Source organism: Abramis brama, assembly GCF_963993115.1.
Source record: "Abramis brama genome assembly, chromosome: 10".
Classification (NCBI taxonomy): domain Eukaryota; kingdom Metazoa; phylum Chordata; class Actinopteri; order Cypriniformes; family Leuciscidae; genus Abramis; species Abramis brama.
The window spans coordinates 14173363-14200428 of record NC_139972.1 but is presented as its reverse complement, the minus strand read 5'-3'; the positions used below and the strand labels follow the sequence as shown (position 1 = coordinate 14200428).

At 38.3% G+C, this 27066-nt stretch overlaps 1 protein-coding gene and 2 long non-coding RNA genes across 9 annotated transcripts; 1 reads left to right on the top strand and 2 right to left on the bottom strand.

Annotated features, from left to right (window-relative positions):
- Positions 1-3333: 3333 nt before the first annotated feature.
- Positions 3334-18606, bottom strand: LOC311091147 (calcium-activated chloride channel regulator 1-like). Of its 5 annotated transcripts, none has more exons than XM_084126938.1 (15): positions 18097-18606; positions 9665-9843; positions 9305-9442; positions 9057-9207; positions 8854-8959; positions 8611-8767; positions 8271-8501; positions 7918-8142; positions 7646-7826; positions 5649-5755; positions 5345-5560; positions 5001-5265; positions 4752-4916; positions 4432-4659; positions 3334-4279 (listed from the first exon to the last, which is right to left on the bottom strand). In XM_084126938.1, exons 2-15 carry the CDS (start codon positions 9812-9814, stop codon positions 3873-3875), a joined length of 2727 nt encoding a protein of 908 aa, XP_083983064.1. In that variant the 5' UTR covers positions 9815-9843; positions 18097-18606; the 3' UTR covers positions 3334-3872. The 5 variants fall into 5 exon arrangements, with proteins under 5 accessions (XP_083983064.1, XP_083983066.1, XP_083983065.1 ...); XM_084126940.1 differs by having other exon boundaries at positions 9665-9816; positions 18097-18320; XM_084126939.1 differs by lacking the exon at positions 18097-18606 and adding an exon at positions 10388-10526 and having other exon boundaries at positions 9665-9816.
- Positions 18515-25156, top strand: LOC311091158. Its single transcript, XR_014608010.1, has 2 exons — positions 18515-18601; positions 24700-25156. It is a non-coding gene; the product is annotated as an uncharacterized lncRNA (long non-coding RNA).
- On the bottom strand, positions 20587-24171 carry LOC311091156. 3 transcript variants are annotated; one of them, XR_014608006.1, is made up of 5 exons: positions 22502-24171; positions 21719-21852; positions 21474-21536; positions 21213-21307; positions 20587-20844 (listed from the first exon to the last, which is right to left on the bottom strand). It is a non-coding gene; the product is annotated as an uncharacterized lncRNA (long non-coding RNA). The 3 variants fall into 3 exon arrangements; XR_014608007.1 differs by lacking the exon at positions 22502-24171 and adding an exon at positions 22241-22494; XR_014608008.1 differs by lacking the exon at positions 22502-24171 and having other exon boundaries at positions 21719-22487.
- Positions 25157-27066: the final 1910 nt, after the last annotated feature.

Sequence of the window (27066 nt, the reverse complement as noted above, 5' to 3'; positions counted from 1 at the left end):
GAGGCTGGATGCAGAAGTGAGTCAAATCTGTATATCCCCCATGTTAAAATGCCCAACTTTACAGCAGAAAAAAACATGTTTACAGCCTGGTGCAAAAAGTGGCTTTGGTCTATACAGCTAATTTTGCCCTTCATGACAACTGTGAGGGGGGTGAATTTTTTTATAACTCATCCGTTTAAATTATATTAAGCCTTAAATTTCTGCATAATTAAGGGTGTCCACTTTTGAGTGACAGGTGGATTCCCACTGCTGTGGTTATAGTCATCATTAGCCATTTGTCTGCTGTCTGTTAGCCGTCACATTACCTTAGTTCATTGTCTGACTGTAAAAATAAATAAATTCGAGACCAAGATGGCGACGGTCGGCCGTCACTTTAGGCTTCAGAAACGGTCTTCAGAAACCTATGGGTGACGTCACTGACACTACGTCCATTTTTTTTTTTACAGTCTATGGTGCGCACTCGCGAATCGTACTCAAGTCCGCTTCAAAAGGGTGGTCTGGGGTACGGTTCATGTGAACTCTAGTACAGTTCACTGCTGATATGAACGCAATCGTACCATATCACGGAAGTGCCGCTATTGATGACGTATAATGTAATAACGTTAGCTCTTTCGTGCGTGTGTGTGTATTGATACTTTGCACGTGACGTCAGTTGTACTGGCTGGCGGGCAAGAACGTCATTCTCTAGCAACGAAAACCAGTAAACTAATCAAGGATCTTGCCAGGACGTTGCCAGTTTTAATATACAAAAGTTGGTGTTTTGAGGTGACACGACATGCCAGATAGTTGTTGTGCGATTGGATGCAGTAACCGTGTTTGTTGCCCGCCAGATATCACGTGACTGCAAAGTATCAATACACTTACCTTGACGAAAAGCGGGATTGACGCACTGCAAGCAGAGAGATGATTTCTGCTTGTCTCCGCAAAAATTGTCTTCAGCGGACAGCCCGCTGTCTTTGGAACGATTTTAGTAGGCTACTTTTGCGGCAGACAGGCCTCAAGGATTATGTCAACTTCTCAGGAAGCAAAGTAGTATTCTATAAACCCTAGAGAACTGTACATCCGCCAACAAACATGTCCAGAGTGAGAAAAAGGGTTCAGAAAATCACTCTGGGTCCCTCACATCCAAACCACCTTCTCTTGAACTTTTGCTGTCTGGCACTACATAGCAGCAAACACAAGAAAAGTTTCTTTCCCCAGGCAATCTGCCTCATGAACAGTAAAAGTTCTCCCCACTGTGCAATGACAACAATATGCAATATCACTTATATTTATTTGACAATACCCTACTTCTTATTCTCTCTCTCTCTCTCTCTCTCTCTCTCTCTCTCTCTCTCTCTCTCTCTATATATATATATATATGTGTGTGTGTGTGTGTGTGTGTACCTTATTCACATATATCTGCATTTTTTGATTTACTATCTCTGTACTGTTGTTGTCTCTGTGTACTGTCACAAAAAAATAAAAAAAATAATTCCTTGTGTGTGCAAACATGTTTGGCAATAAAGCTCTTTCTGATAATCTCAATAGATACTGCTTCATTGTGATATGGTGTTACAAGGTACGCAATAAAATATTGCATAATGTTTTTTATTGCCATTCAGTCATAAATTAAAATATTGCACCAACCCTCCAAAAAATGCTCTAGATTTTGAATGGACTCTTTTCACATTTCCAGGGTTCTCAGAACCGTAAGTCGTCACAGTGTGGTAAACTTCTCAAGCCCCTGCCCTAGTTCAAAATTATACAAAATTGCCCCTGTCAACAATTATCAACAATAATATTGTGGTCAATAAAACAAAAATCCATTTGAATTATAATTAATTGTCATGATCCTGTTTCTTTCTCACACACACACTCGCACGTTAGCGCTATTTCCTCATTTACGCACACACCTCCTCATTCATGCATACATTTCCTCATTTACGCACACACCTCCTCATTCATGCACACACCTCCTCATTCATGCACACACCTCCTCATTCATGCACACACCTCCTCATTTAATCATTATTCTTTCTCAGCTGTCTATCCTTTACCATTAGCCATCGCTCAATCCCTTCACCTGAATCCCCTTTTCCTCTGATTAGCGTTCCTATTTCTCTTCCCTTTTCTCTACCTGTCTTTGCCTGAGTATTGCATAATCTTTCTACTGCAGAACGTCGATTTAATCTCTGTCTCTGTCTCTGTCTCTGTCTCTGTCTCTGTCTCTGTCTCTGTCGTGTCGTGTCGTGTCGTGTCGTGTCGTGTCGTGTCGTGTCGTGTCGTGTCGTGTCATGTCATAGTCCTGTCAAGCCGGGAGCTGTTTGTGGAGCAGATTGCCTTTGAGAAAGATCTACTGAGTCGGAGATTCGCCGCTTGCCTCTACTCTCCCTCTGGAAACTTCAGCCTGCTCCTTTTCCAGTTACGGAGCTATCTTCTGTGTATCTCATTTCACCCGGGCTGACTGCAGTTTATGTTTTCAACAAGCCGAGACCTTATTTGAACATTTTACTACTGCTTGTAGTTCTAAGTTTCCCTTTGAGAACCTTCTCTGTTTATTGAACTCTCTGGCAAGCTTTGCTTCAATTAAAGTGACTATTTCTCCGCATTTGCTGTCTGATCCTCTTACCTTCATGACATTAATATGACAACATGTACAAAACAGTAACAAATCACTCAAAAGTAGGAAAAACCCTTTACATATCTGCCATCAGACAGTCTGAGATGTCATTAGGCTTGAATTCACATAGAAACATTAATCCACACAGACATCAGTTGTGATAAACAGAAGCTCAAGCATGTTTGCTTGACGTGCAAGAACCAGTGAGGTTCATTCTCGTGTTATACAGCACGTTTGAACTTCCTCAGGAACCAATGAGGCTTGAATCGAAGAATAATACATTAAGTTGAAAAGTCTGCATGTGTTGGTGAATGACAGTCTACCTTTAATGAATGATCCAGGTTGTATAATGTTATAGTCCAGTTTTGTAACTGGAGAAAATGTGAAATGGGGAAAAAAGTGAGCGAAAAGAGAGAGAAAATTATATCTGAAAACTTGATCTTGGAGCTGTTTACAGTGTTGCAGTCTAGCAGCCGGGAGCCACCATATTGGATCACGCACAGAGTCTGTTTTCAAAAGGAGGGGCTTCATAGAGAGAGGAACTAAACTTAGCCTTACTGACAGTCTGGGAAGAGAGGTGCTGCAAAAATGTCAAATAATGTGGAAAAATTAAGTGTTTTTTGAGCATTCAAGCATGACAACAGTCTAGTAGACCCCAAAAACAAGTTCACTTTGAAAAATAGCATAATAGGTCGCCATTTAAAATTCAAAGAATGAATTAACTAAATATGTGCTTTAAATCATCATGATGAAAGTTTAATACAAGCCTTTTACTGTACAGACATTTTTTTGTTCATTTGTATTTAAAGGTGCTCACATTTCAGAGTAAGATAAATCGATTGAGAATCAACTATAAATGGGAATTCTAAATGAGATAGCAATACATGTACTTGCAAAAATGTTAAGAAAGTTAGAAAGTCTGTTTGATAGAGATGATTATTGTAAGAAATGTTCTAAAGTTCGTCCCCTTGGAATTATAAGGTTCTATCTGACATTTTTGTCAAAATTTAGTTATTCACATATTCTTATTCTGTGACCACTTCTTTACATTATGTGATGTTGTTTTTTAAGTTGTGTACATTTTGGAACTTTTTATTTAGAAAATAAAAAGGTTCTTTCTACACAGTCGAATGGAATGCAAAAACTTTAAAGCTCAATATCTCAAAACTGCACAGAACGCAGATAGAACCTTATATTTCCAAGGGGACGAGTTGCTGGATGTACATAGTTATGTTAAATTTACACATAAGGATTGATTTGATTGTGTGCATCAGATTCGAAAGCGTTTTCTGCGTCTCACTGCCCATGTAGTGACAGCAACAACAAAGCATATGACCATAGTTACCACACACAAAGAAATGACAAGAACTGTCAAATTCATGCCTGGGTTTGATATTCCTTGGGGTTTTGGATCAGGTTGAGGTTTTGGATCAGGGAGGATCTTTGAAGCTTGAGCAATGTTGGAGATTTCAGATTTCGCATTTTCTTTGTCTTCAGACTGAACTGCAAAGAACATTGTGGTGCCATTTTGGATTGTGAAACTGAAATTGAATGAATGCTGTTCAACTGATCCAGCCTCGTGCGGTGAGACGGCAGTTGTGTTGAATGCATGACCATGGCTGAAGCTTTCTCGAAGCATTTGAAGGTCATAGCTCCACCTGATCTCATAGGATTTCACTTAAAGGAAAAGAAACATGCAACGAAGACAATCAAATTTACATTATTTCATGATCTAAATTTGAAACTACTATTTTATGTTGTCAGTGAAGATGTTAAAGAAATGAAAAACCTTGTATTTTAAATTCTGGTATAGTAATTTAGTACTTTACCTGTCCCTTGGTCGAGATCCTCACCAGGAGCCGTCCAGCTGAGAAGCACAGAGTTGTCCTGGATCTCAGCACTCAGATCTATGATTTTGTTAGGTGGGAAGTTTGGTGGGGTTGAGCCTGTTTGGTGCGTCACCTCAAAACTCTCTCCAGTGGCTGTTCTGGTAAAGCTTCCGACCTCAAGTGATTCCTCAGAAACTGGAGGCTTTGGAGGGTTCAGCTCTACCACACCTGAAATTAGGAACAACGTGAAAAAAATTAGTTGAGGAAAATTGATAAAAGTTTGAACAGTTTCCTTTAGGAGTCTCAATCTCGCGGTTTACCGTTTACCACATATCCAGGTACGTATGGGGCACCACCCCTTTTTTGGAAAGTAAATCTGGCTTGTCCATTTTGATTCTTCACTCTTACTTTCAAGCTGCTTCTCCCATTTTTCATCTGTATGAAAAATCTGGAATAGACGCCATCATCTTTGAAAGCATCAGCTCCTGTAAAACAATAAAGCACTTTTGGATAAAAAGTGTAAATCTGGGTTGAGTGCACACTTCAAACAAAAATGATGGGTAATTTACCTGCTCCATTGTCCAGGAGTTGTAATGTTTGTGCAGACCCAGATTCAGACTCCAGTGTAGCCCACACTTCAGCCTTTATTACAGGCTTGTAACTCTGACTGACCTCAGCAAACACTATCATGGGTTTAGTGCCGTCACTGAACTGCTGGTTCATGTGGGCTTTGACTATGATAGGGGGAACATCAGCACGCGCCGCTTGACTTGTTACTGTTATAGTCAGAGACTGAAGTGTTGGACTTTGGATGCTGTACTTCCAGTCCCCAGTCTACCAAACACACAATAGTATTATTAGATGAATAATTAATGAAAAAGTTTTAGGAAAGTTAATGAAATCTTTGTAATACCTGTGCAGTTCCTGGAACTTTTAAATTGACTGTTTTTGCTGATTCATCATGATGCATCTGTACCTGATTGTAGGTTGAGCCACTTGGTGACTGTATGGAAATGTGAGGTAAACTTTTTTCATAGATTATTGTAAAGGTGGTTTTGGTACCAATGGTCTGATCCACTGATACTGTCCCATTGAACCAGTCTGATGTTTTTATTCCCACACTGTCTATCTAAAGCGGTGATACAAATTAAATATTAGCATATTTATAATTATCTTAAAATCATTTTCCATGGGCAAAGTGCGATCACTTGTCAAACCTGAACTGGATCTTTTGTTTGATCTCCTGTTGGAATCGTTAGTGAAGAAAATCCATTCAGTAGCTGATTAGAGAGAATGTCATCACTGGCTGTGATAAATTTCCCCCCTAATTAGAACATAAGAAAAATGCACTGGATAAACAAGCATTCATAATATGAATAATATGATTTAGGCCTACCATATTATGTGACAGATCAATTTGTTACAAGTTACTAATTCTCAGAAAAGTAATATTAGTTCCGTTTTGTTCATTCTCACTATGTAAATTTGATTTGTTCTGTATCTCTCTATTAGTGTTACTCGATCTTAGTGCTGCATTTGACACCATTGACCACAACATTCTTTTAAATAGACTAGAAAACTATGTTGGCATTTGTGGAATTGCGCTAGCATGGTTTGCGCTAACTGTGCTGCCTTCTTCGGGGGTGCCAGCATTGCCCGAGTCTGATCCAGAACTGACTGCCATGCTTTCCTGGGCAGCCGTGAGCATTGGGCTTGTGTGGAACCCTCCGCCATGTCCCTAGCGCTCATGGCTTGATGATTGATTTTTTAGGCGGCGGTGCGTGCTGACACTCGTCAGCACCTGCCCCCAATTCCTTTCTTCCCGGAAGTGCATGAAGAGGTCATGAGATCATGGAAGTCTCGCGACTGCTCAGTGGCCTCTTGTCAGGTTCCTGAGGGGGACGAGGAGACCTCCTCCTCGCTCTCCTCTAATACCCTCTTGGGACCTCGCAGTGGTCTTATCTGCCCTGCAGAGAGCTCAATTTGAGCCATTGCGATCAGTCAAGCTTAAGTTCCTGTCTATGAAGACAGCTCTCCTGGTCACTTTGGCCTCCATCAAGAGGGTAGGGCATTTTTGGTTGACGAAGTGTGCCTAGAATTCGGCTGGCTAACTCGCATGTGATCTTGAGACCCCGGCCTGGATACGTGCCCAAGGTTCCAACCACCCCTTTCAGGGATCAGGTGGTGAACCTGTAAGCGCTGCCCTCGGAGGAGGCAGACCTAGCCTTGGCACTGCTCTGTCCAGTACGCGCCCTCCGTGCTTACGTAGACAGAACGCAGTGTTTCAGGACCTCAGACCAGCTCTTTGTCTGTTTTGGTGGGAAGCTGAAGAGAAAGGCAATGGACGCCATTGTCTTGGCTGACCAGATGCAGGGTCGACCATGCCCCCTAGTGTGAGGGGTCACTCCACCCGGAGTGTGGCTTCCTCCTGGGCTTTAGTGCATGGCGCCTCGCTAACAGAAATCTGTAGAGCTGCATGCTGGACGACACCCAACACTTTCGCGACATTTTATAATCTCTGGGTAGAGCCAGTGTCCTCTCATGTACTCGCTTCCACTAGCCAGTAAGTAGGACCTGCTCGTGTCATCGCTTGCTACGCCATTCCACTCCACGGACTGGATATGTGCGCTATTTCACTCAGATGAGTTTTCTTTAGACCCTGAGTTTCTCCTGCACTGTCGATGCCTGGTTTTGTAAGAACTCGAAGGTGACAGGCTTCTAAGCGACACCCCCATTTGTCAGTCACTGACGTAATGTCTCCGTTCCCTCCTCAGGGAACGAGGGTTACATACATAACCAAGACGCTCTGAGCTCATTTGTTATTCTACTAGCATCATATGTTTGTAGATTAGTCACTTGCTTTGATACTTTGTTAGTTCCCAAACTTTTTCATGTTAAGATCCACCTAGAAGTAGAGCTAACTGTAATGGATTTTCATTTTTGGATGCTGTGTAGATTGTGCAACATGCAGCCGCTGATCTACAAAACGCTTGTGGGTCTATATCAGAAATATGTAAGTTTTGCAAATTATCAAACTTGTTGATTGAAATTCAGAACTTATATTTTTCATATTTCTGACAGTGTTAACGCAACACAATTGTCACACTTGCGCGACCTGCAGTTTGAAAACAGCTGGTCTAAGTAGACATCGTGAATTTTTTAATTGTGACTTTTTCTGGAACATTGCACGTCATTATGCGACAATGCCACTTACCAGTTTTGTCAGCCATATCCCTCAGTGCTTTATCTGCTTTATCACCCAAAGCTATTGTGTGTATAATGGCGCCACTTTCAATTGTGGACGGAACACAACTATTAAGGTCGTCCGTCGCTTCACCATCTGTCAGAAAAATTATTTCATCCCCGATCACATTCCCATTGTCTTTTTTGAGTACCTTTAAGTTTTAAAGACAAATACAGAACATTAGTGTAAAACAAACTGTAGGCTTTATTTAACACATCATATATATATAATTAATATGGTACCTGTACGCCTTGATTGAGGCCTTTACACATGTACGTCCATCCATTTGCTACGTTTGGCAACATTTTGATGAGATTCTCTCGTGTGGACTCATTGTCAATAGTAGTCAAGGGGCTCAGAGCTGAAGCATCAGAACTAAAGGTCACAATTCCAACACTGGCTTGATCATCAATGATGTTCCGCAGGAAATATGTGGCAGCCTGCTGTAGTCGAAGGATTCTGGAGCCCTAGAAAATATGATACCAGTTTTTATGCTTTCTCAGGTTTCAAAATGATTAAGCTCATATCAGAGCATTGAAGGTTATAATAATGGAAGCATCTTTGTTTTCAAGTGAAATTAATGTTTTTTTCATACTTGCATGCTTCCTGAGACATCAAGGATGAGACAAACAACCCGATGCATTCGCTGCACAACTTTGAAAGATGGTGCTGGTGGAGAGAATTGCATTGGTTTCAGAGAACGAAACGCGTCTTTATCCACAGAATCCTCAAATATAACAGTCCATGTTGCTTTGTTGCCACATTTTTTATTTTGCAAGTTTGGGGCTTCATAATTGTGCTCGTTTTCACGACAAAATGAGATCACCTGAAATAATTTCGAATAATTACTTTGTTCCATATGTTTGCATGCAATGCACCGCAAATGACCAAAGATAAGTTTTGTATGTCTGGAAACATGTAAAATCTGTACTTACAGAATCCAGGCTTGGTATGAACATTATGGAGTTGTTTGTTTTTTGATATTTGTTAGGAAAAAACTTGCACCCCTTAGTCGGTAGTAAAGTTTCTGGATCAATGTGGCACGGTTGAAGTGATTCATCATAAAACTGACCTTCAATGTTGTTGCTACACCTAAAGATAAGCAGGAAATCAATGGTTGAAATAATTTCCAAGGAGATTTTAATAATACGCTTTTTTTTTTGTTAAAGTTTTATGACCTTGTAGCTTCAATACGGCCATTTGCGTAGTAGAATGGCTTTGTTTCACTGTATTCATCAAACATGCCCCATCTCAGATGAGCCCATTCATGAACCAAGACCCTTCCTGCAAACAAACAAACAAACAAACATTCTTGTTAATACAACAAACAGATTACTGCATTAATCTGGATGAATGTTGAAGGATAACAAATTACATTCACCTCTTGACCCATAAGACTTAATGAGTGTGTCGTCTCTGAGAAAGTTTGGGGTGAAATGAATGTACTGACCCTCAGCTCCACATTCACCATATTGATGAGTATAGGGCTCATCACCATATGCTGGTTTAGCATTATCAATTATTATTTTTGCCTGCATTTCACATAGAAATTGTGTCAGCAGTATGTTAATGAAATGATTGAATTGATTAATATTTGACACGTAATAAAAATGGCATAATTTTCTGTACCTTTTCATAGGACTCTGTTCTTGCTCTGGTAAACTCCTTACTCTTCCAGTGAGATGGAACTAGTATTGTAGCTTCTTTGAAATAGACCTTTTTATCCAATGCTTGATGAAGATGAAATGACCCTTCAATGACCATGTCCTGTCAGAAAGAAAAATGAGAAAAACTCAAAATGTGTGTACAGTATTTATAAAAAGTAATTATACGTTCATTCATTGTTTATTCAAATACTGTTAATGAAACTTGATTATATATTTCTTTCAAAATTTTCTTTAAAAACTGCAAAAAATATTATCTTTCACTAAAGGCACTAAAACCATGAATGGAGTTTTATGTTAAATAGACAAAAAACTATATATTCACCTTGATTTTATCAATGAGCGTGTTATCCTGTGGTATTTTTGAACTGATCGCAATGGTAATGTCAACATAACCATTTCCATCTAGTTTGATTCCAGTGGAGATGGACGACAGCAACATCCATAATGAGACAAACACCGTTCTTGAGTCCATAGCTGTAGAGTTTAGATGAACAGCAACTCCTGAAACCCCATTTTGAACAATTTCACATATGATCTTGATGCTGATCAGAGATAAGTGGGCGTGTAATACACACACACACCTTCTTCAAGGTTGGAGTTGGTCGAGCCCTAGCTCTGATCAGGAAACGTTCCCAAAACATACTGATAAGATGTACTTTCTCTTAGTAAGAGGTTCAGACAATATTTGTCATTATTCTCTATAGTGACTGAAGATGAAAAGGCTTTCATTGTCAGCTAACGTTAGATGTTTTGGGTGGGTGCTTCTCTCAAAAACAAGGAGAGAGCATGTTACAGTGAACAGACGTAATTCTACTTAAATTTCATAAGCTTCATTCAAATCATTTAATATTTGGAAGGATAAATATTGATTAATAACTTGATTACAAACCACTCAAAAGGATTGGCTGGATATTGAAGCAGCAGTGGATTCAAGAATCGACCCCTTCAAAATGGGCTCAAAAGAGTGCATAGAAAACAGGAAATAAGGTTTCCTGTTAAACAGGAAGCAGGTTAAAAGTGTGTGTGTATTAAGTAAAAACTCAACTTGTCAGGATGTGGTGCAGGCAGAAGGCGGCGAAGAGTAGTTATGTGACATTTGAACCGAGGCGTCGGAGCTTGTGTCAAGAAAAAGTGGCCATGCCAGATGAAGCCGCGATTCGAGGCTTGTGTTGTTAACGTGAAAATCACGTGACTAATGACAAACGAGGCCTCGGTTTGTGTGGATACGTCATCGGTTCGGTCTGAGTGTCGCTTCCGGATAAAAGGCGGTTCAAAACTCGCGCCACCTTGTGGGTGTTGTCAGAAGTAGTAGAAGCAGTTGTAGTAGTGTCAGAGAGTTAGATAACTATCATTGTCATTGTCGTTGTCGTTATTGTGTCATATATGTGTTAGGGCTGTATATTATTAAATTATCAGGTTAGAATAGTTATAGTATATTGTTATTATTAATTATAGTAGGCCTAGCTATATTATAGTCTTGTTATATTAATTAGATAAGATTATTTGGATTGCTCTGGATTTTTGGATCTGGATTGAACTGCTTTTTGATTTGGATTGGCCTTTTGGATTTGTTTGCTTTTTGTGACTCTTCCTTTTTCCTGGTAATGGAGCAAACAAGAAAGAGGGAATCCTCCCCTTTCTGGGCTCAACAGAAGCATCAGTATCCTCATTTATACCAGCTGGCACTGGCATTTTTATGTTCCCCTGCATCCTCTTGTGAAAGGATCTTTTCCAAGGCTGGAGAGATTTTGACCAAGAAGAGGAATCGTCTAAACCCCAACGCACTTGAAATAATTCTGTTTCTCAATAAAAATCTGTTGTAATCCTTCCTTCCAGACTATTCTGTTGGAGTTTACTTTATTACACTCCCTCCAACATAAGCACTGCACTCAACACAGTGTCACTGTTGTTGTTCATACTGTCACTATCCAAACAATTTATGAATAATTAATTAACTGTATGTGTGACTCTGCACAAGTAAATTCAGACAGAGAAAGATACATATTTTATATTATTCACAGTAATGGACAAATGTCTGCTCATGTCTTTTTATTATTGCAAATGAAAGGTTACAGACATCAACGGTGAGTACAAAATAAATAAATAAATATTTTATTTAGAAAGATATTTTTATAAAATATATATTTTTTTAATAAAAAATATATTTTTTTATACAATGGGGGGGGGGGGGGGGGACACTGGAATGAACTATTTTGCCTCCTGTCCTATAGTCTCATCACCGCAAAGAAGCTACTTCTCATGCATTGGAAAAATAAAGAAACACCCACCACAAAGATATGGCTTAGTGATCTTACTAACACTCTCTACTTAGAGAGAATAAAATATATTCTTATGGATAATCTCCCACACTTTGAAAAAGTGTGGTCACCTCTCATTCACTATCTCACACCTGGCAGTGGAAATTAATGTTTCCCTCTAACTATAATAAAGTAGTATTTAGATGGAAGGATAAGGCTGGGTAGGGTGGGAAGAGGGATTATTTAGTTTTTTTTTTTTTTTTTTTTTTCTGTACTCTGTATGTCTATCTGTTGATTCTGTTCTTCTTTTACCATTGTTGTATGTTCTAAAAACAAAAAGAGGACAGTATGTCCTAACTGCACACATTTCTATGTGGATATACATTATACTCTTGTGTATGATGTAGATAATATAACGATGTAAATATGTGCTCTAATAAAAATATTTGAAACAGAATGAACTATTTTGTCTGCTATTTCTTTGCACAGTAGCTAGGTGTCACTAGTGAGCAATGCTGAATGAAGCTTTGAGTAATGAACCTTTGGCTGAAGAGCCACAGAGCTCCAATTCAAACGTTTTACTACAATAATACTATTCTAACAAAGGCAGACAGGAACACAAACACTCTAAATATAAATAACAACAGACAATGAACAAGGCAAAACACAGGGCTTAAATACATGGGGAAACAGATCAGGGAAACGAGACACAGCTGACAAGACTAACGAGGTAACAGGTTAGACAGATGAACTAATAATGACACATGACATGATTACAGGTAGACAAGTCCAAACTAAACAGAACACAAGGGAGGGGACTCAGCAGGTGAAGGCATACAAGCTGAAGAGCCGATGCACCAGGGTGACACCGAGGTCCCGGCGGGACATGGCGAAGCTGGCGGCTCCGGCAACTGAAGCGCAGGTGGGGACCCCGAAGGCCGCGGCGGCGCCGGAGGGAGTGAGGAGCCCAACTGAGCCTGAGGGACGGAGTGATGAGGCGAAGCCGGAGGAGGGTAGTCCCAGGGCGAGGGCGGGTCGACAAGGGACCAGGGCGGAGCTGGAGGGATGAGAGAGCCCGGCAGAGCTGGTGGACTGAGGGTCCATGGTGGAGCTGAGGGCGGTTGGAGCCAAGGCTGCGTCGATGGCTCGACGGGCTGAGGCGGAGTCCAGATAGCGGAGGTGTGAGGTGGAGACCGGGGATCCTCTGACCCTGATGGAGCTGGTGACAGGCAGAGCCACGGCGACTCCACCTCCCCAAAGGTGGATAGAGTAGCCAAGGGGCTGACAGGCAGTGGTGGAAGGGTTAAGAGGTGGTAGATGGGAGGAAGTGGGAGAGGGAGGCTGGGTGGGAATTTGAAGACAGATTCACAGACAGAAGACTCAGGCTCGGCAGGACTGACGTGAAGCTCAGGCTCGGCGGGACTGACGTGAAGCTTGGCAGGACTGACGTGAAGCTCAGGCTCGGCAGGACTGACGTGAGGCTCAGGCTCGGCAGGACCGACGTGAACAGTCTCTGGCTCGGCGGGCGTGACGTGAACAGTCTCTGGCTCGGCGGGCGTGACGTGAAGATCCGGCTGGTCAGGCGTGATATGAAGATCCCCTGGCTCTGGCTGTGCTCCGGATAGGGGCACAATGCTCTCCAGACACTGGATGACAGTCTCCCTCCAGTCCAGTCCGGTGGTGTCTGGGAGGTCGATGTGCTGGTTGAATGTGACCCCGATCCAGAACAAGGTGCTCAGGCCATCGAGGGTGCTTGTAACAGCAATACACAAAAAGTTCTTAAAGGACAATTCTGGTGAAAAATGAAACTAGGGGTAATTAACACATGGTTACCGAGTCAATCGTTCTCTGGGATGCGTTTTCATGATAATCGAATGTAAAGAGTTTTATCTCTAAAAACAGATTAGCTTATAACGCTAGTATATGGGGCATAGAATAAGTAAAAGTAAATCGCTAGTTAATACCACTAACAAGGCTTAAAATAGCCTCACACTAACACGGTAGCATAATGAGGGTACCTACATGCAAACCGAAGCATTGAGAACTTTGTAAGTGTACAGACAGTTTAATAAGAAGATACTTTATAAAGACAGTACATTACGCATATACAGGCAGGAGCCATCTTGGAAAACAGTCTCGACTAGTCGAGTCACGAACGCACTCGAAAATCTGTCCGGGAAGCAGTAAGCCATCCGGGAACTTCTTGCCTACTCTTTTATGAATACTGATGTTTCGAACACACTTTTTCTTTCACGTACTGTGAAATAGGTTATTTTTCCTAGTTGCTTTTACACTCAAAGTTAAGGCACTTGATGCAATGATCGGCTCGGAATCCTTTTTGTAAATCCACATTGAATTTTGCCACGTTCATCGCGGGTATTTAATTAAAAAAAATGCAATCATAAGTGTCTTAACTGTGAGTGTAAATGCAATTAAGAAAAATAGCATTTAAATGAGCTTTCTGACCCCCCATAGACAGCTAAGCAACTACCACTTTGACGCTTTAAAAAGTTCCTAAAGTGATCGTAAAACTAATCCATATGAATTGAGTGATTTAGTCTAAATTTTGTGCTTCCTTTATGAACAGGTTGAATTTAGGCTTTTATTCAAATATAAATATTCATCAATTCACACATCAGATACGGTAAACGGAAGCTCTAGCATGTTCGCTTGAATGCAAAAACAAATGAGGTTCATTCTCATGTGTTGCGCAGCACGTTTGAGAAAGAGGTTTATTCTCACGTGTCAATGTTCGGTTGAGCTTCTGAAATCTGTTCATCATATAAAGTGATCATGTCTCTTCAGAAAATTTGAACTACGGTAAACTGCTCGATTCAAATGGATTGGTCTTACGATCTGTTTATGAACTTTTTGAAGCATCAAAGTTTTAGTTGCATGGACAGGGGGGGAATGGGGGGACAGAAAGCTCTTAGATTTCATTAAAAAGATCTTCATTTGTGTTCCAAAGATGAACGAAAGTCTTACAGGTTTGGAACAACATGAGAGTGAATAATTAATGACAGAGTTTTCAATTTTGGGTGAATTATACCTTTAAATATCTCTAATCATTTTTGTAATATGTTTAAATTATATGTTAAAACAAGTATAGGAAATGGCTAATTTAATTTTTTTTTTTTTTAACATTTATTTAACCAGGGAAATAGTCACATTGAGATAAATATCTCATTTACAAGTGAGCCCTGGCCAAGGTAGCAGCACACAATATACATAACTACATAAAACAAATTACACAACACACACATATACAGCAATAAAACAAGATTAAACGTTAAGAGCAAGTGCAGACAGATTTGAATGTTTGGTTGAGATATAACTTGAACTCATTAATTGAAATAAGTACATCAAGTTTCAATGATCTTTGGATCTCATTCCAGGCAGCTGATGCGCTATAAATAAAAGCAGTTTTTCCAAACTCTGTCTTCATTAAAGGAACATTTAAAAGAATATATCTACTTGAACGTAGATTATACCCTTGGCTATTAAAAGTTATTAAACTATTCATATATTGAGGAAGCTGGCCGACTAATGCCTTGTACACAAGTATGAGCCAGTGCTTGTACCTTCTTATGTGAAGTGAAGGCCAACCTACGATTTCATACAGTGCACAATGATGAGTGTGATATTTTGTGCAAGTTATAAATCTTAGAGCAGAGTGATAAACAGAGTCTAATGATTGTAAGAGAGCTTTAGTGGTATTTCTGTAAAAAACATCTCCATAATCTAAGATAGGTAAGAAGGTAGATTCCACCAACTTCCTCTTGGATGACTGTGAAAAACATGCACTATTCCGAAAATAAAACCCCAGCTGTAACCTTAACTTAGACAGTAGTTGTTTAACATGTAACTTGAATGATAAATCCTCTTCCAACACAAACCCTAGATATTTGTAAGAGGAGACCAGTTCTATAGAGTTACCTTGCAGAGTGTAAAGAGGTGGTGAAGAAGAATCAGACTTGTGTTTCCTAGAAAAGACCATGCATTTTGTTTTCTTATCATTCAGGACTAATTTTAAAGAAAATAGGTTACGTTGAACTAATTCAAATGCTTTCTGCAACTTTAAAATACAATTGTCAATAGAAGATGCAAAACAATAAATAATGGTATCGTCGGCATATAAATGAATACTTGCGTCCGATAGATTATCACCAAGATTGTTAATATATAATGTAAACAACAGGGGACCCAAAATGGACCCCTGTGGCACACCAGATTCGATGGTGAGCTTATCAGAAAGAGACCCCTTAATTTGCACTCTTTGACACCTATTCTTTAAATAGTTCCTAATCCAACCTAATGCGGTTTCAGAAAGACCGATACAATGTAAACGCGACAAAAGAATACCATGATTGACCGTATCGAAAGCTTTAGTCAAATCAATAAACATTGCAGCACATGATCTTCCAGTATCTAGGGCGCAGGTAATGTCATTTAAAACTTTCATAGTAGCAGTTACTGTACTATGATTTTTTTCTGAAACCGGACTGAAACCTAGATAAAATACTATTGTTAATTAAGAATTCCTTTAGCTGTTCGGTAACAATAGATTCTAAAATTTTAGCCACAGCTGATAGCTTCGAAATCGGTCTATAATTATTTAAAATGGTTGGATCCCCGCTTTTCAACAGGGGTACAACCAAAGCAGATTTCCAAACATCAGGAACAATATTCTGTTCCAATGATAAATTAAAAATATAAGCTAATGGGCCAGCAATGATCTCAGCAGCTACTTTCAAAAAATATGGCTCAATTTCATCAGGCCCTGCAGACTTCTTGATGTCTAAATTTTTTAAACCTTTTAAAACCTCACTTCTTGAAATTGGAGAAAAATTAAAAGTCGGACTATCTTTTCTCAGAAGAGATGGATTTGGTATAACGCTCACAGGAATTTCTTTAAAAATAGAACTTGAAGAAATAAAGTGCTTATTAAAAATATTTACCATATCCGTCTTATTATTAATGAGACTATCTTTTACTAAAATTTGGTCAGGAAAATCATTAGATAACGTGGAGGGAGAAAGTGATTTGATGGTTTTCCAAAATTTTATAGGATTATTTAGATTTTGTGAGGTTTCTTTTAGATAGTATTCAGATTTAGATCTGCGTACAAGAGCTGTGCATTTGTTTCTCAATACTCTAAATGCTACCCAGTCTCTTTCTGTATCTGAATTCCTCGCAATGGCCCAAGCCAAATTTCTTTCATGAAGGAGTTCAGATAATTCATTTGAAAACCATGGATTATCGCGGCCTTTTACTCTAAAAATCCTAACAGGTGCATGTCTATTCACAATCTTCAAGAATAAAGTGTGAAAATACTGCCATGCAATGGACACATCAGGTAATAAAAACAGTCTGTCCCAGTCAGATGTAAACAACTCATGCAAAAACTCCTGAATATCAAACAATTTAAAGTTCCTTTTTATAATAATTCTAGGTTTTACTTTGGGAATTTTACAATTTCTTATAACCGCTATAGTGCAATGATCACTGACATCATCAGGGAAAACCCCTGAATAAGTGTATTTATGGGGTTTATTTGTTAGTATAAGATCTATTAAAGTGGACTTGCTTGAGTTCTTATGATTTGGCCGTGTTGGTGATTCAATGAGTTGAGTGAAATTCACAGAATCACAATATGCTTTGAACTGATCTGAATTTGAGGTCAGCCAGTTCCAATTCAAATCACCCAATAATACAAGATCTTTAGAAAGTAGGTCAGTTAGGACAGCTGACAGTGAGGTGAGAGCATCACTGATAGCTGCTGGTGGTCTATAACAACCTACTATACATAGATGACAATCCTTTCCATATTCCAGGTCGATAGCCAATAAGTCAAACTGTTTAGGGAAAGAGACTGATTTAAGAACAGTTGCATGATAGTTTGATTTAATGTACATTGCAACTCCACCCCCTTTACTTTTACGATCAGCTCGAAACACATTATACCCTAATGCAATATCATGGCTTGAGATTGATTTTTTAAGCCACGTCTCAGAGATAACCAAAACATCTGCTTTAGTCGTTTTGGCCCATATTTGTACTTGATCTAATTTTGGCAACAGGCTACGAACATAGATAGAGAGATCTTAGGGATGAGAGTAAAGATGAGTGAGTTCTTTGTCCTTGTGTCCATTAACGCGAAATTACTAACAGCCCGGAATATAAAAATAATGTCCGTACATTTGGATGGAAGAAGCATATGGAGACGCGACAAATGAATCGCTTTTTCTTCCGTTTTTGTTGGTGTGTCCCATAGTCCAAGCATGAAGATTACCGTGCAAAAAAGCAACACCTTCATATTACCAACGTATAAAGTCAAAATAGTTCAGACTAAATCCGAGACAAATTAAGCTCGCTCGGACAGCTCCACGACCCCGACAAAAGGGCAAAGAGCAGAACGATATTGTGGAAGATATGAGTCTTGTTTACGGGCAATCAGCAGCTGGAGAGTTTAGATAAGGCAAGAAACATCACCGACCTTGACTGCTATAATCCCCACCGCCAAGATGATCTATGGATCCGGGGGTTCTTCAAGTAGATGCCGTACGTGCCTTTCCGTGCTGTTGTTTGACGCCGATGCTTTCCAAAGCAACAACGTGGTGATGAGATGTCAAGCCGGAATTGTGCAACAGGTAAGCACGCTTCACCCAGCGCAAAACCGGACAGCCAACTGTCCGATTCGCCGTCGTTTAACGCAAACGCTCCCCAAAGCGAAAGCGAAAGCGAGGTGGATGACGACCCGGGGTAGACGTTAACAGGTAAGCACGCTTCACCCAACATAAAGCAGATTGTAGGTAGCTCAAAGTCCGTTACAACAAATCTGACTTAATCCAGACTCAATTCAAGAAAGAGCCCAAATTTTAAACGCCTTCTTGGAATAAAACTCTCAACATCTAAACAAATCAAAAGAAGACTGTAGATCAGCAGATCAGCAGATCAGACAAGACAAACACAGTGCTGCCATCTTGGATTGGTGCATTCAAGTAACGATTATATTATTATATTATATATTATATATTATATTATATAGGCTAAGTAAGTAATAATTATATTATTGAATTTGAATTGTCACTTTGCCCCAAACATTGCACATATATGGGAAATATCAATTTAAATAAGAAATACATTGCCATTTTATATATTACATATTTTTGCATATTAAATTTCAAAATGTCTTTTGATACCTGTATGCTACCATAATAGAGATCGTAAAATAATTTGAATCGAGCAGTTTAGTCCAAGTTTTTCTGTAGAGATACGATCGTTTTATATGATGAACAGATTTAATTTAGGCTTTTATTCACATATAAATATTCATCAATTCACACATCAGTTGCGGTAAACGGAAGCTCAAGCATGTTTGCTTGACGTGCGAAAACTCATGATGTTCATTCTCGTGTGTTTTGCAGCACGTTTGAGCTTCCGCAAGAAACATTGAGGTTTGTTCTCGCTTGTCAAAGCAAGTGCGGTTGAGCTTCTGTTTGTTCAATGTTTAAATGTGAATAAAATCCTAAATTTAATCTGTTTATTATATAAAGCGGTAGTCTCCTCAGACATTTTTTACTGAACTTCTCAATTCAAATGGATTAGTTTAACATTTTACTTTTCTGGGTAATTTATATGAAGCTTTAAGTGAATCATTTAAAACTACTTTTCTTTTCTTTTTGTGGAAAATGTAAAAATGCAGAAAGTTTTTTTTCTTTTTTGTGAAACTTGTTTTCTTATCCCTTAAAGGTATAGTTCAGCAAAAAAAATAAATTCTGTCATTAATTATACACCCTCATGTCATTCCGAACCTGTAAGACCATCGTTAATCTTCGGAACACAAATGAAGATATTTTTGATGAACTCCAAGAGCTTTCTGTTCCTCCATTGGTAGCCTATGCAAATAATACATTCAAGCCCCAGAAAGGTAAAGACACCATTAATGTAATCCAAGTGACTCCAGTGGTTTAATCTCAATTTTATGAAGCGATGTAAGCTTTGTTTGCCAAAAAAAAAAAAAAGTACCTCTATATTTACAAAATAATATTATCTAAAGCACATTCATGGAACAACATCCGGTCTTGAGTCAACACAATTCACATGCGTCGTAGTGCTCCCCCTACTGGATTGCAAGTATTTTCGTAAATAAAGTGGTAAATTGTGTTTTTTGCTACAACAATGCACCTGCATCGCTTCATAAAATTGGTTAAAACACTGGAGTCACATGGATTACTTAAATTATGTCTTTCCTATCGTTCTGGGCCTTGCATGTGTTAGTTGCATTGCTCCCAATGGAAGGACAGAACCCAGCTGGCATTTTAACGTAGAGTCAGCGTTGAATCAACGTCAGGTGTCAGTGTTGGATAACCGTTGGATTTTGTTTAGATTTTGCAAATCTAATCAACGTTGAAATAGCAACGTCATTCCAACGTCAATCTAATCAACGTTGAAATAGCAACGTCATTCCAACGTCAATCTAATCAACGTTGAAATAGCAACGTCATTCCAACGTCAATCTAATCAACGTTGAAATAGAAACGTCATTCCAACGTCAATCTAATCAACGTTGAAATAGCAACGTCATTCCAACGTCAATCTAATCAACGTTGAAATAGAAACGTCATTCCAACGTCAATCTAATCAACGTTGAAATAGCAACGTCATTCCAACGTCAATCTAATCAACGTTGAAATAGCAACGTCATTCCAACGTCAATCTAATCAACGTTGAAATAGCAACGTCATTCCAACGTCAATCTAATCAACGTTGAAATAGCAATGTCATTCCAACGTCACGTTTCTCAACATAGGTGAATTTGCCAACGTTGAATCAATATTGATTTTAGTTTAGATTTTGCAAATCTAATCAACGTTGAAATAGCAATGTCATTACAACGTCAATCTAATCAACGTTGAACAGTCAGCTAGGAAGAAGCCAATTGGTCAAAGCAAGACCAGGAAGAAGATTAATAAAGACATTTCACTGACGTAAGAAACATGCTTTATTGCATGGCTGCAAGTGTGCCAACATTTCACACAACATCATTTTACACGTGTCGAACTTTAACCTTTAGAAAAACGGCCCAAACATTGGGCAACATTGAACACGGCTGGTTAAATCTTCCCTTCTTGTTACTTCTTTCTGCCACCGCCACCTATCCTCTCTGGTGCATATTTCAAGTATTTGGCCATGTATTCGTCTACTTTTGTTGTAGTTGTATCAAATGAGCTCAAGACAGCGTCTGATGAGGGGGGGGGAAACAGATCAGTATTAGCAAACGTTAACCTCTCAAATTAAAATATTTTGCAAATATCAACTTTTGTGGAATTGCCAATGTTTCAAGTATATAAATTAGTATTGATCAATGTGCAAGGTCATTGATAATCATGTGCTTGGGCAAGCAACAAAAGGCAGTTGGTAGTAACCAGTGCTGCCGGTAGAGAAGTTAGTCTAGAGCCCAGAATGGAGTACTGTATATAATATTTGACCATGCTCTGTAGAGTCCTCCAACTAAAATGATTTCTTCATTTCTTATGAATTATTATTCTGCTTACTATATTCAATTATTTAAAACACTGTTACAAAACTACTATGTTAAAGCAAACTCACCACAGATTATCTTGTAGAGACGGGTCTTCATGAAGGCAACCTTCCCACTTCTTCCTCTGAGGCTCATTATGGCCATCATTTTATTTGTCATAGTTCTGCCATGGTTAAACAGATTTATATTAGAATATTATATTGCAATCAAGTTCATTATGAAAATGTAGCAGAGAGTGAGTAAGTGGGTGTGTGGGGGGAGTGCATGACAGTATATGACAGGGAACATCACTGTAAACTAATGCAAAAAAGGAACATAAAGTTACTTACGCAGCCATTGACTTCTTCACATGGTCTGCAGCATCAACGCCTCCCAACATCTTCAGTTGTTTACTCGGAAAAGAACAAGAAACAAGAAATTAAAATTATAACCAGAAAATGTGGTCAGAGTCAGACCTCCACAAAGCAGGCACATGATGAGGACGAGGAGTTTGTAGTGGTCACCAAAGTGAACAAGCCAATTGTCATAATGAAACTTTGCCAGCACTTTACAAGATTAATTATTTAAAACTTACCAGTTCTACTCCCTCATTCTTGTCCTCCAAGTGATTCTCTAAAGCTTCAAGCTCTTCTTCAGTGTTTGCCGGCTTCACTTCATAACTTGTTCCAGCAGAGCTCTTGTCCCGCTGTCTTCCCGTATAGTATTTTCCTATAAAATATCCCGAAAAATGAAAATTTCAACATTCATCTTTCTGTTGCTATCCCTCTGCTGACAGCAAAAATTCGTACTACAAAACTGCAGCATTAACTATGCGAGTTGTGAAGCTAGGTCTAACGTGACTTTGCTTACAGATTGGCATGAAATCGTGCTCTCACAACAACCACGCTGTTATCTTAAAAAGGCCAATATCACGCTAAGGTTGACTTCAAGTAAGCAAAACGATGCTTTGAAAACATCTGTTTCGCTGAAAGGGCAAGGGGGTAGAAACAGGACAACAGTGCAGAGACTGACAGGTCCGATGGAAGGGCTAACATTAATGTTATGAGAGTAAGGTATTAAAATACGGGATATTTTACAGGAAAATTTGTCCACATACTGGTCCCTGGTTTCCCCATTTAACGTATCCCGGTAAATTCCACATCCTTTTCGGGATTCTAGCATCTTTTTTCTTTCTTTTCTTCTCCCTACTCTGTTTCTCCTCGTTCGACTTGCTGTATGTTTACATTCGCGAGGCCATCAACATGGCCGCCACGCCAAGTATGACGTCACGACGCCCATATGTGACAGAGTCAGGCACACACAACATTTATTTAGGAATTTTCTAGTTATAAAATGTGACTTCAAAAACTTTGCTTACCGTTTGAGATGTTACCACCAAATTCATTCCGAACCCGTGCAGGTCAGAATCTGCCTGACGATGACAACACAGACCCACTTCGCGCATGAGCAATCGGGTGTTGTCTGGAACCGTCAGAGCCAATAGAATCACAGTTGTGTGATGGACAACCGCCGTCCTCCAATCAAGCTCTTGTGTTGAACGATATTCCAAAATGATCAATCAGACTGGAGTTGCTCTCAAAGTACGCCAGGAGATGTAGAAAGCGTCTCAATTCTCTTTTGGCTGATGTGTATTTATTTTTATTTTTTATTCCTTATGAAAACATGAATTGTATCTAAATGATGTATTACAAGATCAATTTCTTTTTTCGGCAAATTGTAACAAATGTGTTATGCAATAAAAAAAAAGAAAAATAAAAGATGTAACGTTAGAAAGCGCTTTTATCACGACTCAACAAACGTTTAATTCAGAGTTGATCTTTCAACGTTGTATCATTATTCATGTATCAACACTTTTTCAACAGTTAATTGATCAGCATTGTTTGGATGTTGGAACAACGTTATTTTTCTATTGATATATTTCAACAAAATGTTTAAAAGTCATGGTTGTAAAAAAAATAATGTTGATTTGAAGTACAACTAAAAAAAAAAATTTTATTTCTATGTTGAATCCGTAGTGAGTTAACAACACCACTTCAACCATTTAGTGTTCAACGTTGTTTTGACGTTGAATTAATGTTACTTAACAAACGTTTAATTCAGAGTTGATCTTTCAACGTTGTATCATTATTCATGCATCAACACTTTTTCAACAGTTAATTGATCAGCATTGTTTGGATGTTGGAACAACGTTATTTTTCTATTGATATATTTCAACAAAATGTTTAAAAGTCATGGTTGTAAAAAAATAATGTTGATTTGACGTACAACTAAAAAATTTATTTTTATTTCTATGTTGAATCCGTAGTGAGTTAACAACACCACTTCAACCATTTAGTGTTCAACGTTGTTTTGACGTTGAATTAATGTTACTTAACAAATGTTTAATTCAGAGTTGATCTTTCAACGTTGTATCATTATTCATGTATCAACACTTTTTCAACAGTTAATTGATCAGCATTGTTTGGATGTTGGAACAACGTTATTTTTCTATTGATATATTTCAACAAAATGTTTAAAAGTCATGGTTGTAAAAAAATAATGTTGATTTGACGTACAACTAAAAAAATTATTTTTATTTCTATGTTGAATCCGTAGTGAGTTAACAACACCACTTCAACCATTTAGTGTTCAACGTTGTTTTGACGTTGAATTAATGTTACTTAACAAACGTTTAATTCAGAGTTGATCTTTCAACGTTGTATCATTATTCATGCATCAACACTTTTTCAACAGTTAATTGATCAGCATTGTTTGGATGTTGGAACAACGTTATTTTTCTACTGATATATTTCAACAAAATGTTTAAAAGTCATGGTTGTAAAAATAATGTTGATTTGACGTACAACTCAAATTTTATTTATATTTCTATGTTGAATCCACAGTGAGTTAACAACACCATTTCAACCATTTGGTGTTCAACATTGTTTTGACGTTGAATTAATGTTTTTCCATAAACTGACATTATTTCAACCACATTTAAACGTTTAAGGTCAGTCGAATGCCAGCTGGGAAAGCTCTCAGAATTTCATTAAAAATATCTTCATTTGAGTTCCAAAGATGAACTTATAGGTGTGAAATGACATGAGGGTGAGTAATTAACAAAATAATTTTCATTTTTGGGCGAACTAACCCTTTAAGTAAAATTGTCAAATGTGTTGAGGTTGGCTAAGCTGAAATCCGTTATAGAAGCATATTACATTGCCAAACGAGATGTTGCAGGATTTGTAGTTCACCCAAAAAATGAAACAGTCAATGGGGCCCCATTGACTTCCATAGTATGAAAAAAATGTAAAATTTAAAAAAATTCTATGGAAGTTAATGGGGCCCCATCAACTGTTTCATTTTCAATCCTCAAAATATCTTCTTTTTTGTTCAAGTAAAGAAAGAAACTCAAACAGATTTGGAACAACTTGAGGGCGAGTAAATGACAGAATTTTAAGTTCTAGGTGAACTATCCCTTTAAGTCTAGAGGTCAAATTTGAGCTTGTCATTGGGAGTATAAATTTAATAAATTTACGTCTGTCTTTTCTAATATTGATTCTTCATTATGTTCAGGAAGAACCGGCTACATCTCAACCCACTGTGCAGATCTTGGGAACTTCTTGACTGGACGTGTCTTCAGTGAGAGGAGAATCTTCAGCAGTGTAAAAATGGAGGGATCTGAAATTGCCGAGCAGTTCGGGTGGAGGATGGTGTTTTAAAAAAAAGTTAAATAAATGCAAGGGTATTGTGTGAAAAGTGAAAAAAAAACAAAAAACAAGTCTAGCTTTGTTGTAGATGAGAAAATATATTTTATGTACTGTAACATTTTAGTGTAATTGCATTTTTAATTCTTTCAAATCTTTTTAAAGAAGGGATATTCTGTTAATTTTGCTAAGTCTTTATTGTATTGTGAAGTCTTTGATGTATTTACACAAAGAAATACTTTACTGTAAGTTGGAACAAAAGTATTCAAACGTTCATATGTATTTGATATGTATTTACAGAAATGATTAAATTGATGCCTTTGGGATTCAGTTGTTGAATGTGCATGTTATTCTATAGAAAAATAGCCTTTAATAGTTCTTGTAGGAACAAATTTGACACAGTTAAGGTACAAAGGGGTTTGTCACTGGGGTGGTACCTTAAAGGATCAAATTTGTATCTTTGATAAAGGTACAATATTGTACCAACAAGTTTTAAAAAAACAAAAGGTACATTTTGGTTGCCCATGGTACAAATCATGTCCTTTAAGGTACAAACTGGAATGGAACAAATTTGTTCCTCTATATTAAGGTACAATTTTGTACCAGTAAAAGGTACCGCCCCAGTGACAAGGGTTTGTACCTTCTTTGGTACAAAATTGTACCTTTTTTTCTGAGAGTGTATCAAACCTTGTCGTGTAGTGGTGACATATCCCAGACCTAATCGCAATGTAACTTGAAATTGAGTACGTTTTTCCGTTAGCGTTCCTAACCGATGCATAAAATGATCGCAGCATCTGATTCAGGTTTTCTTCCCCGTAACTATCAAAGTCTGCTGACATATTCTTTTGGACTAACCAGTCTTTAAACACTGCCAGAGCCCATGCCGTACTCCGCTTAGAGTTTACTTCGTGCCTGTCTTCTTCAATTTTGTCGATTTCTCTGTCATCCAGCTCTTTGTGTCTTTTACCCTCTCTTGCATCTTTTGCGTTGTTTTTTGGTTCTCTTTTCCGTTTCTTTACTGGGGACAAAACAGCCAGTAACCACGATTCAAAAGTTTTGTTCTCTCCATAAATAATGAAATTAATATTAAAATCTTCCATGTTCTGACTTTTTTGCCACAGCTTTTTTCGCCCTTTCAGGGCTTTGGCCCTAATAATAATAAATAATCCTAAGGATAACAATAGGGCCTTTGCCCTTTCAGGGCTTGGGCCCTAAGGACGACATTATTATTTCAGCTTTTGACTAGTAGTACATAATTTTGTTCTACAATCTGCCATCACAGCTTATGCTACACAATTCCAGTGGGGTGCACCAGAATTATTCTTACTGACCCCGGAAATTACACTCTTAATCTCCCTGTTTCATTTTCTATCTCTTTTAAGGCCTGTGCTCCTAACAGGTTAAAAACTGCACTGCAGTCCCTTCAATTATCATTTGTTTGTTTCTATTAAAGACAACCATTCCCTGTATAGCCTCTACTTTAGACCATAACATTTATATTTCTACTTTTTCCAATTTGTAATCTATTATTTCTTGTTCTTACTCCATTAATTCTTCCCTCACTCTGTCTCTTGGAAGAGCTCCTCTTAGTATTTTCAAAATTAATTATTTCTCCCTTATATTTCTTGATTTTTTCCTCTTCTGCCTGTTCTCCTGATATTTTGTCTAATTTAGTATTGTATTGTTATTGTTCCTACTTTTGGTATTTTTGAAAATATACCCTCAACTTCTTTGTTTTTACAGTGTATATATACAGTGCTATTTTTAAATCTTACAACTTTTACTTTCTTTGCTCACAGTATTTCTGCTGAGGCTATTGTTTCATTAAATTCTTCTATTCTCAATGGTCTCTGCATGGAAGCAAAAGTGCTAATAGATAAGTTCTCTCTCTCTCGAACTTATGCATTAACTCATATATCACTATTCTCCACTACAAGTACACGGGATTACTCGTTTTAACTTGAATAATCAACCCTTTCTGGGTCATTTCAATAATTTGTCTTAGAATTATTCTTAGTCTAATCAAGTTTTATATCGAGTCCTTTCTCCTTTTTAATCCTACACAACGTTTCTTGTATTTTGAGCAATTGGTCACTGATCCTGGCCAGAAATCAATGATCAATCCCCCCTACCACATTGGGCGCCATGTTTTATGGTGCGTAATAAAACACCTTTTACCTTATTTTAATTATTCTCAGGTTAGGTAAAGTAAGTCCAATCTGTCCTAAATAATAAG